This window comes from Microtus ochrogaster, chromosome 18 (genome assembly GCF_000317375.1).
Source record: "Microtus ochrogaster isolate Prairie Vole_2 chromosome 18, MicOch1.0, whole genome shotgun sequence".
NCBI lineage: Eukaryota > Metazoa > Chordata > Mammalia > Rodentia > Cricetidae > Microtus > Microtus ochrogaster.
The window spans coordinates 14,959,289-14,973,281 of NC_022020.1; the positions used below are offsets into that span (position 1 = coordinate 14,959,289).

General features: G+C 33.3%; 1 protein-coding gene across 1 annotated transcript in view; it reads right to left on the reverse strand.

Annotated features, from left to right (window-relative positions):
* The window catches only part of Tmx3 (thioredoxin related transmembrane protein 3), a 35,008-nt gene that overhangs the window by 5,322 nt on the left and 15,693 nt on the right, over positions 1-13,993 (reverse strand). Inside the window, exons 8-15 of the mRNA XM_005355842.2 lie at positions 13,774-13,851; positions 11,349-11,415; positions 8,124-8,222; positions 5,993-6,050; positions 5,789-5,842; positions 4,583-4,639; positions 2,015-2,144; positions 600-668 (exon numbers count right to left, since the gene is read on the reverse strand). Of these exons, the coding sequence (XP_005355899.1) occupies positions 600-668; positions 2,015-2,144; positions 4,583-4,639; positions 5,789-5,842; positions 5,993-6,050; positions 8,124-8,222; positions 11,349-11,415; positions 13,774-13,851 (612 nt within the window). The remainder of the gene's footprint in view (positions 1-599; positions 669-2,014; positions 2,145-4,582; positions 4,640-5,788; positions 5,843-5,992; positions 6,051-8,123; positions 8,223-11,348; positions 11,416-13,773; positions 13,852-13,993) is intronic.

Here is a 13,993-nt window from a genome sequence, read left to right on the forward strand (position 1 = left end):
AAAAAAAAGTTATAAGAGCTAGTAGGAAGCCTGAGCTAATGGGCCACTCAGTTTATAACTTAAAAAAAAAGCACGATGTAAATTTAAGGCCACTTACTTAAATTTCAACTCACTGCTACTGAACTTAGTTTCAACAAATACATACGTAGGGCAATACATACCATGTTAAAGACTCCAAGATAAAAACTATGCTCATACATGCACATGTGAGTGTACACGTGTGCAGAACTGGCTATTGGCAACAGGAAAAGGAACCAAATAGCATGAATATTTAATAAAGATCCTTCTTTTTCTCGCATTACTCATGAAGATCTCTTAGATGGTTATTGTCTATATGAACTCTTAATAATAAAGAATGCTAGCTACATTTTCATGGAGGTCTAGGACTCAACAAATGAAAAGTGACATGGAACAGCTAGCATGACATCTGGGTTGAACAAATAAAGAAAGACATTCTTAGAGATTTACTGCCACATTTTTAGTCTATAATTTAAGTCTGCCTCTAAAGAAAGGTAGGTATGTGGAAAGAAAAAGAGAGGTGACTGAGAACCTCAAGTTTTTCAGTTATCAAGAATATTAAATTAATTGTCAGAACTTACAACAATTGTAGATTTGGCATCAAACATTATTCTTTTCAATCTCTGCAAAATGCTATCACCTCCTTGGGCCTTCAATATAAGAATAATAAAATATGTTATGCATATTCTAGTACTCTATTTTATGATACATAATCATGTAACTGGAGGCCATAAAGTTGGCTTACAAAATATTACACATATCACCCCTAAATTCATGATAAATATTTATACCCCCTCATGTCCTATATTCCTAGTGTATCATGCTAATGCACCCTAAATCTCATTCTGCCCTGTCTCATGATCCTTGTGGTTTGCTGGAAGTGGGTTCACCCTCTTTAGGCTTGTACAAGCTTTATATTTCTCTGGGCTGTGTAGACACATGGTGGCTGAAGACTTTCCTACTAAGTAGCAGCATCTTCCTGCAGATGGAACTCAACAGAGAGTGCTGAGAAATAGAAAAGTTCTAGAGGAAATCAACTCTGGCATCTAGCCATCCCAGAATTCTGGCCCATTCTTTGAATTCTTAAGCTACAGGACCAATGTAATCTTTATTATAAAAATCTGATGAGGTTTCACTAACAGAAGGGCTCACACTACTACAAATGAATTTGTTATAATAAAAATATCATCTCTCTATATATCATATTGCTGCTATGTGATTAAGAGAGTTTCCCCCAATTTATTGGTTTTAAACCAAGGTAGGTAAGCAAGTTGGCTTTTCAATGTTTGTGTAAAACTGAAACAAAAATATAGGAAAACAATAAATACTATTGAAGTAACAAAGACCCTTCATGATTTTTTCATTGAATTAAGATGTGTGCTAGAACACTTGAGCAGGACTTCATGACTGTTAATATAACTTGCAACCTAGTTTGAGAAATACTGCAATAAGAATTACAGTAACAAAGGGAAAAAAAGAAAATTAAGATCACGTAGTCTTTATGACAATTTTTCCATATGATTATTTTTAGAACTCTTTGTTGGCACCATGATTCTGAATTTATTTCTTGATTGCTTAGTAAACTGGTGTTTTTCACAACTTTAAAAAAAAAAGTTATTTCTGGTAACTTAATTCAGTTAGCCTTAATTCAATTTACCAAAAAGGGTGTTATGTGCCATGAAAATTCTCTAAAAAACATTATTCTGCATCACAAACCTCTTATTATTTCTAATCCAACCCTAGAGCCCAAGAGCACTTTTCCCATCACCATGACAAGCAAAGGTATTCCAAGTCACTCATTGAAGGACATTTGTACCTATGAGCCTCTGCCACAGAAGAGGTGAATGAGACACGAAAACGCAGTGGGTGAAGTTGATTCCTTCTTCCCTCCAGGCAATGAATACCTATTTTTTTTTCATAATCAGAGGTAAAGATCTGCTAATTTATCTTCTGCCTCCTTCTCTTCATCCCTCTGAAATGAATGTCAATTACTTACTGGTACTGTACCATCCAAAATGCTGTTAATGAACTGGACCATATCACTGGAATCCTTAATATGTCTATCTAGCAAAAAGTACTGTTGATTTGAAGTATTCAGTACAACTATGGTTGGGACTGTCAATTCACTAAAAACAAGTAAAAAGAAAAAAAATTGTATTAAGCACAGTAATAATACCCTAATGCTCATGTATCTCTGAGTAACTATAATTAGGGAAGAAAACAGATTTTTAATACCTTTACCTCTGTGGTCTACAGGAAACTTTCAAATTTTGCATCAAATTTACCATTACCCCATTAACCAAGAATGTATGAAAATATTTCAACAACACCTGAGCAACAATGATTAAATATAAGAATAAAAGTTGTGCTATACAAAGTATAAATTTCTGCACAGTATTATATAGAATACTAGTAACATTTAGCCCTACCTCAGATGGCACTCTAAAACCAACACATGCAAGAGGACAGTATCTGGAGTCACACTGTGTTTGCATCTGGAGTTTTCTCTTAACATTACAGGATGTCAGTTAAGTAATTAGCTTCTTACAAGCAATTTTTTTCTCTGATATAATAAGGATACCAACAGTACCTAACTTGCTAGACAATTACATGAGAAAATTCAGCATGGTACCTTGTATAGTTGAGTAAACATATAGAAAACATGTTGAATAAACAGTATTGTGAATTCTCTGTAGTCTTGTTATTCTACTTAATATACATATTTTTAAATATTCATCAAAGCAGATAATATCTTAGCACATAAAGCCCTGTTATCATAGCTTGAATATGAAATGGCCTGGACAAATTCATGTGTGGAAGGCTTGATCCTCAACTGGTGATATTATCTTGGTATGTAGGGGAATCTTCAACCATTAAATCTAGTTGGATGTATCAAGTCATTGGAAATGTGCTCTTGATGGTCTGTCTCCTTTTTTTCTTCCTCTTCTTTTATTTCTTAGTCATCTAAGGTGAGAAGTATCAGCTACACACTCATGCTGCCATGATGCTTCATTTAGATTGAAAGCAATGGTGACCACCAACACTGACTGAAACCTATAAATTATAGCCAAAATCAATCTAACCTCCTTTATGATCTTTCCCTCAGATATTTGTCAGAGACAAAAAACTAACATAATCTTCAAACTTAGCAACTTAAGCTAATTATGTTCTGATTCTAATTTGAGCTTAGATTTTCTACTATACCACAAATGTATTAAAAAATGTTTATCTACTGTTGATACTATAACCCTGAATTATGATACTAGTCATTGGAATAAAATTGCTGTGGAATGTTGCATATTTTTTTAATCAATCATATATATTCACTGCAAAGGACTTAAAAATGATCTTATTAAGTCCTCTGATGTATATACACTACAAGAAAAGTATTTCTATTATAGGATATCTTCTTTATAAGATTATACAGAATATATTTTCTCTTAGGTTTAAACAAGATCAACCTTAAAACTTCTATAAACATTAACTGTTCTATTGGATATAGTTAATATATAAACAATTGCTTTTCAATTTTTTTCTGTAAAATTTTAAAATTTATTTTATGTATGCATGCTCTATCTGCAAGTACAACTTTATACCAGAAGAGGGCATCAGATTCTATTATAGATGGCTGTGAGCCATCATGTGGTTGCTGGGAATTGAACTAGGGACCTCTAGAAGATCAACCAGTGCTCTTAACTTCTAAGCCAGCTCTCTATCCCTCTATTTTGCTTTTGATATTAAAACATTAGTGTCATCTTGGGAAGAACATGGGCCTGTCAGCATTTCATTAGCATGAATGAGGGAGAAGCCTATGAGCCCCTATCCCTTCTTGTGTGATTATTTGAAGTAAATGGCTTTCATGTCTGGAGGTTATCATTTTCTTCAGCAATATTACCAATGCTCCAGTCAACAATCTACCACATACTCATGCACACAACTCTAACTAAATTCAGTTGGGTCACACATAAAAAGAAGATATAAAAGAGAGAGGGACAGAATGAGGTGGATATAAATAAAATTTATTCTACAAACATATGAATCTACCAATGAACTTTTAAAACTGAAAAAAAAATACTAGTGTCAAATACTTCATGTACCTTCAATAATTGCATGTAGATGTCAGCCACCAACTCAGAGATGGGGTCTCTCCTGCTACCTTGTGGTACACTGGGATCAAACTCAAGTTCTCAGGCTTGTATGCCAGTGCCTCTACCCAGTGAACAACTTTACCAACCCATAATTACCTATTAAAATTATTAATATATATATTATAAAAACCCACAAATATACATATTGTAGAATAATCTGATAATGCTACAAGTTATAATGTTGAAGTGGGAAATAATCTTTCATAGTAAATATAAAACTGAATCTCAATAAATTCAAAATAAGGGATTTATAAACCAAAATAAGACATTTAATGGGAGAATGTCAGCATAAGAAAATGATGTGGATTTTTTTTGGTGGTGGGACATGTTTCTCCCATTAAGTCTTTCCCATTCTCTCAAAATTAGAAATACCAAAGTGGAAAAACTGCTATTAAAACCATTAACACTTTACTTACTCCATCAGCAAAGTGTTTATATAGTCATTTCCATCCATATGGCCAAACTGAAAATTTCTATAAGATATCAGCAACAATAGAAAGAAGAGAAAGAACACAATATTAGATTTTAAAAAAAGGTACACAACACAATAAGAATTTGGTAAACACATAAACTTTAAATACTGAACAGGGAAATCCCTATGATATGTACATAAAGTTTATGTTACTGTGGTTTGATAAGTACATGAGCAGTAGCAACAAACTCTAAGATATTTCATCTCATGCATGTTTAAAAGGCAGGGGGAAAAATGCGCCCTCAGTAAAATGTAGTTAAGGAAAGCTGATTTACCATGAAATAGGATCACTCAGATGAGGTCACATGTACCATTAGAACTACACAATGAACTTTCAGTAGGTTTGAAATACGAAGAAAATAATGAATCATACAAGTATCTATTTCTGTTACTAGAGACAGCAAGAAACACAAAAATCTGGAACACAGAAAAATTTCTCATTTCTAAGTAAATTTTTACATTTCATTAATTTGAATATTTGTTTTAATCATCTACCTGACATGTGACTGCTCATTTGATTTGTTTCATATTTTCAAGTCTATGGGCATATTTTCCTTCCATAAAACACATGTCAAACACTCACAGGAAGCAGAAATGGAATTAATTATAAATGACTGGGAACAGCTTCTCTAACTTGTAAGATGTGACATAGATTTATCCTCATGTTGATCTGAAGCTCCTAGTCATTTACTGCAATTCTTGATTCACCTTTCTAAGTGTGAGATGAACTCTCTTTTCTGGAAAGCTTGGGGCTAGAAGTGCTTCACACTTCTGAAAGTTTTCATGGTTTGGAACATTTGCACATAAACAGTGAGCTCCCTAGGGCAGGGACCAAAATGTTAGTTACAGAATTAATTTTTTTCTACTATATATATACCTTATACATGTATCCTGAAGGAGTTTCATACAATCCTTTAAAGGTGACTCTGTGTTTAATCATACCATGTGAAGGTAGCTGTAAAATTTTCTATTTAATGTCATATCAAAGCTCATGTATGTAGACCTCAGAGCATCTCAGATTTCAGATTTAAATTTCGGAGATTATGGTTACTCAATTCATCTTACTGTTTTAGATTTATTTTACTGTGACACCAAGTTACACAAAGACAACATTTCTAACAAAGACAACTTTCAGAACACATGCATATACCTGTGGAAGTGGTCTCTGAAGTCTCTAGCAACTTCCTGAACAACTGACTTTAATCTGTAAGAGAACAAATATATAAATATTTCACCTCCCAGTTAAAAAGTTTAATTATTCCATTATAATATCTGTCATTTTATCTAAATGATTACAGGCAAAGCAAGACATGAATGACATTTGAAGGTTAAATCTGTTTCAAAGTAACTATACCTGGTATGTTCAAGTGATGTGTTTTTCTCATCAATAACTGCAATGGCCACAAGCTTTCCTAAAATTAAAAATAATATCTTTCATCTCCTGGAATTGAGAATGACATAACACATTAACATTCTTGTCAAATATTACTTCTGTGGTAACTGAGAACTTTCAGAATATGTTTCTAGATTTTAATTCCAATCATCCTTTACATGTTACAAAAAGTTAAGCCACCATATTATTATATAGTGTTTGTAGCCTGGACCAATAGATTAGTCAACTGCAAATGATAAATTTCCTCTATGAAGTAAATCGTAATAAATTTGTAGTAATTTCTCTATTAAAATGTGTTATGCAACACACAGACTGGCACAGTATTTTGTCAAAAGCTATACCATAAAGAAGATATTGATTTAAAAAAATTAGTAAAAATAAGCCAGGTGGTGGTAGTGCATGCTTTTAATCCCAGCACTCAGGAGGAAGAAGTAGGCAGATCTTTGTAGGTTTGAAGCCACCCTGGTCTACAAGAGCCAGTTCTAGGAAAGGTAGGGCTGTTACACAGAGAAACCATCTTGAAAAAAAAAAAAACCAAAAAAAAAAAAAAAAGAAAAAATTGTTGGTGCTAAAGATGCAATAGTTTAGAACATGAAGGAAATGCTTTTTACATAGCCACTTGCTCTAGTACAATGGATCACCATTTATCAGAAATGGTACATAGCATCAAACTGAGTGATATACTACAGATCCTGAAGTATAAGTAAATCATACATTATATGCATACTGATATATTCAGAAGGGTAGAACAGTGGTGATCTGGTGGTGCTGGTGTGAGTTGAAGTGTTATGTTCTTAGCACTATACCAAGCACTGGGAGAACAAAAATAAGGTACCACTGTTTACTAGCTAAATACCTTAGCTTCAAGAAACTCCCATTCATTTTAGGAAAACAATAGTTTTTCAGAGTTATAAGGGAAGTTAAATGGATGCTTATACCTAAATATACTGGAGTATTATTTGACAAGGGCAGGAACACAAATGTAAGATTAAGTATAAAACAAAACAAAGCACATAATTCTACATTATTTTGCTGCTTTTTCTAATCTTGCCCAGCATAATACATCTTTAAACAATACAATCTCAACTCACTGTTATCTTTTTGTTGAAAATATCAGTCTATAAGGATTATTTCATTTCTTGAAATATTTCATATTTAGTTTTTATTCTGTGTTAATTTAATTTTCAAATGTCTCTTCTCTATAGCTGCACTTCCAACCCATGACCATGAAATTGTGAGAGGAAACACATGTGGTACCAACAAATAGATATTCCACTTAAAATTAGTCTAAGTATGCACAACACTTTCTCCTAAAAATGCAGGTGTCCTGTAAGTTCTGAACTTTCTATTTATGTGTAGTTAACTTCTATTTATTTTCTTGCTTTATTTGTAAATTTCTATTATGACCTTAAGAAATGAACAATATGACTGATTCCTACTTACAAGTAAAAGCAGACTTTAGAAAATTGTACGAAAGCTTCTTCTTCTTCTGTTTTTTTCTTCTTCAAAAAAGAGTTTTTCTGTAGTTTTGGAACCTGTCCTGGAAGTAGCTCTCGTAGACCAAACTGGCCTAGAATTCACAGAGGCCTCTGCCTCCCGAGTGCTGGTAAAGCTTCATTTTAACGCAAAGCTTTATGTTTGGTTTTGTTTTTTTCCCCCTCATTACTAAACATCCATGCTCCTTGTTTTGCTCATCACCATTAGGTGTTAGAAAAACCCTCAGCAGGGCAGTGGTGGCACATGCTTTTAATTCCAGCACTCAGGAGGCAGAGACAGGAGGATCTCTATGTGTTCTAGGCCACCCTAGTCTACATAGTGAGTTCTAGGACAGGTTCCAAAGCTACAGAGAAACTGTGTCTTGAAAAACCAAAAAGAAAAGAAAAGAGAATAAACTGATCCTCATATGAAAGTACATTTAAGAATATATACTTATAAATGTGGTATGGATATCTAAGTTTCAATTCTTAAAAAGCAGACCTAGTAAACATAAGTCTACTTTAGTTAGGAAATGCAGCTTTAAAAGAACCAGTAATTAAGTATTCAATCAAAGAAAAATTCTGTAATGAAAAAGGAATGGCCATATGCTTGTTACCTGTGTCTCCAAGTTCATACAAAAGGAAGCCATCCATAGTAAGGTAGTTCTGAAATCTCTCCCTGCTGATCCATGAGGACAGATCACCATCTTCATACTCTTGAAAACAAAGCAAATGAAATATACTGGAGTAAAAAGATAGCTGTACTATCTCAATCTGGCAATGTGAATAAAGTATGTATGTATGTATTTATTTATTTATTTATTTATTTATTTATTTTTGGTTTTTCGAGACAGGGTTTCTCTGTAGCTTTAGAGCCTGTCCTGGAACTCGAATAAAGTATTTAATACAGTATTATTATTTTAAAATCTTAAGATGGTTCTAAGGTAGTTTATTCTATTAATCAGATGTAGGAAAGAATTAATGAACAATGCAATTATTTACTATAGCACCAACTAAAATTAACAAAGAATTCAAATAAGAGAAATAATTAAAATCCCCTAAAACAAAACTGAATATATTTTGTAAAAAGCTGAAAATTCCATTTATAAATTTAAAAGTAAGTTACATAAGTTAAATGCAAAGTTATTATAATCTCAATATTCATTTAAAAATGAAGTTGGAAAGACAGCTACACACTGATCAAAGAAAACATATGCTCCTAAAATGACAGCCTGGTAAAGGTTTTACCTGGTTCCTATGATTGCAGGTAATCTGTACTGTTTATTAGATCTTATCTTAGTTTATAATTCTTTCTCATATATACAACTTAAACACAAACATAAAACATAGTTCATGAGCTTTATTTCAACATCAAGTACTTCCTTTCCTAGACTGACAGGAAATATGGTATTTAGGGGGAAATTTACATCCTTATTGGATTTAGTTCCAGGACAAGCTCTAAAGCTACAGAGAAACCCTGTCTTGGAAAAAAAAAAAAAAACAAAACAGAGTTCTGAAATACTTTTGGAAACATGATAATGACATGAAAAAAACCATTAAAAGTATGGGTCTTTAAACGCCTATGAGTGTGTTTTGACTATATTATACCCATTGACTGAAAGGTGTGCTTTTCCTGTGTCTTATATAGCTAATTATATAGCTAAGTAAACTATTTTTAAACAATCAAACCTACAGAATAAATGTCAAATTAAAAGTATTTGTGGAGCTGAATTTAGAAATTAGAAAACTGTACCTATGTTGTAGGGAGGGGCCTGCTTGTTCATCCCAGATGCCCATCTTCCTTTTTTCTGTTTAAACAGGAGATCCTTCTTTCTATCTGTTGCTTGTATTGGTTAATGGATAAAGAAACTACCTTGGCCTGATAAGGGCAGAACTTAGGTAGGCGGAGAAAACGGAACTGAATTCTGGGAGGAAGAAGCAGAGTCAGAGAGAAGCCATGGATCCTCCGCCTGAGATGGACGCTGGTTAGAATCTTTCACGGTAAGTTACTGCCATGTAGCGATAAACATATTAATAGAAATGGGTTAAATCAAGATGTGAGAGTTAGCCAATAAGAGATAAAACTAATGGGCCAAGCAAGTGATTTAATTGATACAATTTCTGTGTGGTTATTTCCGGGCTAACCTAGCCGGATGGCTGGGATGAACAAGCAGCCTCTCCCTTGCAACAAACCTAAAACTACAAAGTGATTACTGGGCAAGAATCTTAATTCCATGTCCAGAGCAAATTTCCTAAAGATGCATATGATAAACTTAAAACTCTTCAGATAAACTGTCCCTGAAGCATCCTAATGCTTCCAGATTCACAAATAATCAGCAGCAGAGTAAACATCTGAGGCATTATGGAACCTATTGTCCACCTGAAGACTTCAAAATACTGTCTGTGAAATAGCAACAAAGCTGGACATGTACACCTACTACTTCTGTCTCAAGCACAAAAGACATCTGAAGCAGGAAGCAAAACAAAAGGAAGGGAACTTTCTTAGGCAGGTACAAAGAATATGTAAAATATAAACAGATATAATTTTTTTTTAATTTCTAAGAAAGTAAAAAAGGAAGGTATCTGTGTTAAGGACCTCTTAGCAGGACTAGAGTAATGAGATGAGAAGGTTGAATTTAGATACTGTTAATAAGCATTTTAACTTGGGAGAAAAAAGAAAATATTCTACTTTAAAAATACATAAAATAGTAACAATAGTGAGCACCTCTAGTAGCTGTTCTGTCATCAAAAAGAAGGAAGGTAAAGACAGAGATATGGGTTATGTCTTTTCTCTCATTTTTATGTATGAATAATTCCTCTCAAGTTCCTTTGACAGCAAACATTTGACTGTTTGATGATAACTGTAAACATTAAATAACTAACCCCTGAATGAATGAGCCTATGAACAACTTTCTGTTTCATTGTATAAATCTCTTTATTTAATGTTCTAGTGATGTAGGACCTTCATTAAGTAGGTTAACACTGTATACCTCTTATATACTAACAGCATATACAGTAATGATGATTGTATATCAAGAAATTAAAGTTAGTTCAATTAAACCCAGCAAAAAAAAGAGATGCTTAGTTTTTTTCTGCACAATTATCAAAATAACATGTTCCTTTACTGAAACAAAGAAAAAACTTTGTCTTTAGTGGTACAATAACCAAGTGGTTACTAAATATATGGCCCACATTTTTTTAATAATAAAAAAAAGAAAAATGAAATAGTAACAAAATGCCTTTAGGATTTGCTTTGAAATGCTTCAAAAGAGAAACAACAAAACTAAAGCAAATACAGCAAGGTCCAGTTAACCATTTAATATTACTGTGAGTATTAGGGTTGTATTATAACATTCTTTTTATGATGCATGGGTGGTATCAAAATAAAATTTAGCTGAAATTAAGTATTCACTTTAAGGAAGTGTTTTCAGACAGAGGGGGAGAAATACTTAAAGACGGTATAGGGTTCTATTTTGATGAGGATGTTTTATTTTATCTGTGTGTGGTGAAATGTTAATTACCCTCTTAAAAATCAAGTCTGAAAATTTTAATGCATAGAAATTGCATACATATTATTCTTAAACTGGCAAATAATTTCACACACACATACACCCCCCCCCCCGCCATGCACGCACGCGCACATGCGTGCACACACATACAAAATCACTGAAAGAAACTAAGGATGAAAGTGCACTAACGTAAAATCTATTGAAGGGTTAAAAAGATCATTCTACCATTGGGAACTGTGATACTGGCGGCACATAAAATCTTTTATAAACACCTCCTTGTAACAATGTTGCAATTATGAAGGGCTTTAAATGAGTTAAAGCTTTGGGACTTACCATCATAAACAAAGTAAGTGTTATCTTTGAAAACAAGCACAGCAGGCATCTCTTTCAGTGTCACATACTGCAGAAAAATATCAGAAGTTTAAGTATCAACACTAAAAATCCAATTAGTACCTACAATTTCAAAAGCACTAGGAAAGAAAAGAACAAGGAAACATACATACAACAACAAAAGACTAAAAAGAGTATAATTTTAAATTCAGCCAATTTTTCTGTCTGAATGTTTTCAGGTACATCCCAGAAAGCATCCTGTTCGACCAAAAATGTGAGAAAAATCAGACTACTCATAAAGAGTTTAAAAAGAACACAGATAGCATCCTGGTTTGGAAAAGATGGAGGGTTCTGGAGCACAGAACAGGAGGACCAACACTTCAACCGCCTACTTAAGGATGTCATTCCCACCACTCACCAGCTATGTGATATGCAGCCACTTTATATAGGGAGTTGACTGCCTCATTCTAGAAACACAAAGTGTGTGGATAGCATGATAGCATTCTAGAATCACGAAGCTTATGATAATTATAAATGACATTAGGAAAGAAGAACTCTACAAAGTGCTTTTGAAACACAACTGTCATTCATAATATTTCACCTAAGGGTACATTTTCTATTTTGCATTTATTTAAGCTAAAATTATGACTATCAGAAGACAAATAATTTGGCTAAGCAATTGCCCATGAACACATGAAATATAAAAATAACAACAAATAAAAGGATCCAGGTTCATCTCAGCACAGAGGCCATATAATAAAGGGTCTTGAAACATTATGACTAAGATTTAAACATCATGAAAAGAACTACCTTAGGTAGTGAAAAAGCTCTTAAACATGACTAGATCCATTTGCTCTTGGCAACTCATCCACAAAAATGATATAAACGTTCTATTTTCAACACAAAGCAATATTCCCTTACAAAGCAACAAAGCGGTCCTTCCTGAAGAACTTGTTGCAGATAATCCAGCTCCATATTCATCTGTCTCCTACATTCCTTGACGTTCACTAACACATTGCATGGGGTAGTCGGTCTGTTCTCTATATTTTTAGTTTTTTGTTTCTTTGTTTTTTAAATACAAAGTTTAATGTAGCCCAGGTTAGCCTTGAGCTGCTGCTTCTATCTTCAGGTGTACAATATCCTGCCCAGCTAATTCTACATCTTCAAAGATGTAGTGGTTATACAACTACTTGTGTTTGCTAAAAATCATATGCCTGAATACCAAAATGGGAGGATCTCACTGTAAAATATAAACATCAATACTTAGAGCTACAAAGGAGAAATCGCAAATTAAGGATATGAACATGATCTACTCTGAAAAACAACATATCTTAAAACAAACTAGGAAAACTGGAATGGATTTAGATTAAAAAAAAAATAGAGGTTCTTCAACAAACTTAAATGATTCCAAAATTCCCATTATAATATAAGAATCGAGATATTTACTAGACCAGTGGTTTTCAGCCTATAGGTTGAAACTCCTTTGTGGTCGAACTACCCTTTGACAGGGGTAGCATATAAGATAGTCTGCATTTCTGATATATACATTACAATTCATAACAGTAGTAAAATTAGTTATGAAGTAGCAATGAAAATAATTTTATGGTTGGGTGTTACTATAACATGAGAGTTGCAGCATTAGGAAGTTTGAGAAGCACTGTATCAGGTGAACATTCTTAAATTATTTCATATTCCCCTGCTTTCTTATTGACTCTCAAGCTCAAAGGTCAACTGATCTCTGGACCTACTTTCACACTTGTTCAATTCACTGTGATCTTGGTATTTTCAAATGAAGTTCAACTTTATTATACACACTATGCTGCCCAAGACAGGATCTGTTTTCTGCTTGCTTCTATTCCCTTCTCACAGTACTGGCTACTGCACTGTTCCTCAGATAGGCAAGGCATGTTCTTGTCTTGGGCATCTATCTTACTTGTTTCTGATATATTCTGTTCATAGACCTGTGTGAGGCTCTTTCACATCAGGCAGTTTTCAGTTCAAATATTTTCTACTCAGAGACCTCCCTCTCTTCTTTTCTTCCTGCCTTTAGTTTTTGGACAAAGAAATGCAGAAAAGTTGTCCATCCTTACCTATTCTAACTCTCAAACTACCTATTTACTTTGGTAGTATCAATGAAAATTTGTTTCTGTAATATTTATTTATTATAGTGTTTGAAAGGCCAAGAGAAGACTATATTTGCAGCATACTTACAAGCATCTTTGGAGTTTGATGTATATCACTGCTCACCAGTTATTTCATAGAGAAAAAGTTACTAAACACAACAGTCTTTATATGCCATGATTGTGGATGTACTGGCTCATGAATTATAAATAATCTGACACTAAAAGTAAAAATTTCTCAGATACATAAAATCAAATATTAATTCTTATGAGTAATTTTTGTCATTAAACCAGACATTAAATATTACCTCAGGAACCACATCTTCTGAGGCAGAAAAGAAGTATGTATATACAATTAATTCTGATGCAGCATCTATGTATTTCTCCTGTAATAATACAAACAGAAAAAAAGATATCTTGAATATCAAAAATTAAAATTTGGTTCTCATTTAACAATCAAAGCTATTTATAAGCAGTATAAGAAGTTTTTACCATGTCACCTTTCAGTGAAAGGAGAAAATATAACCA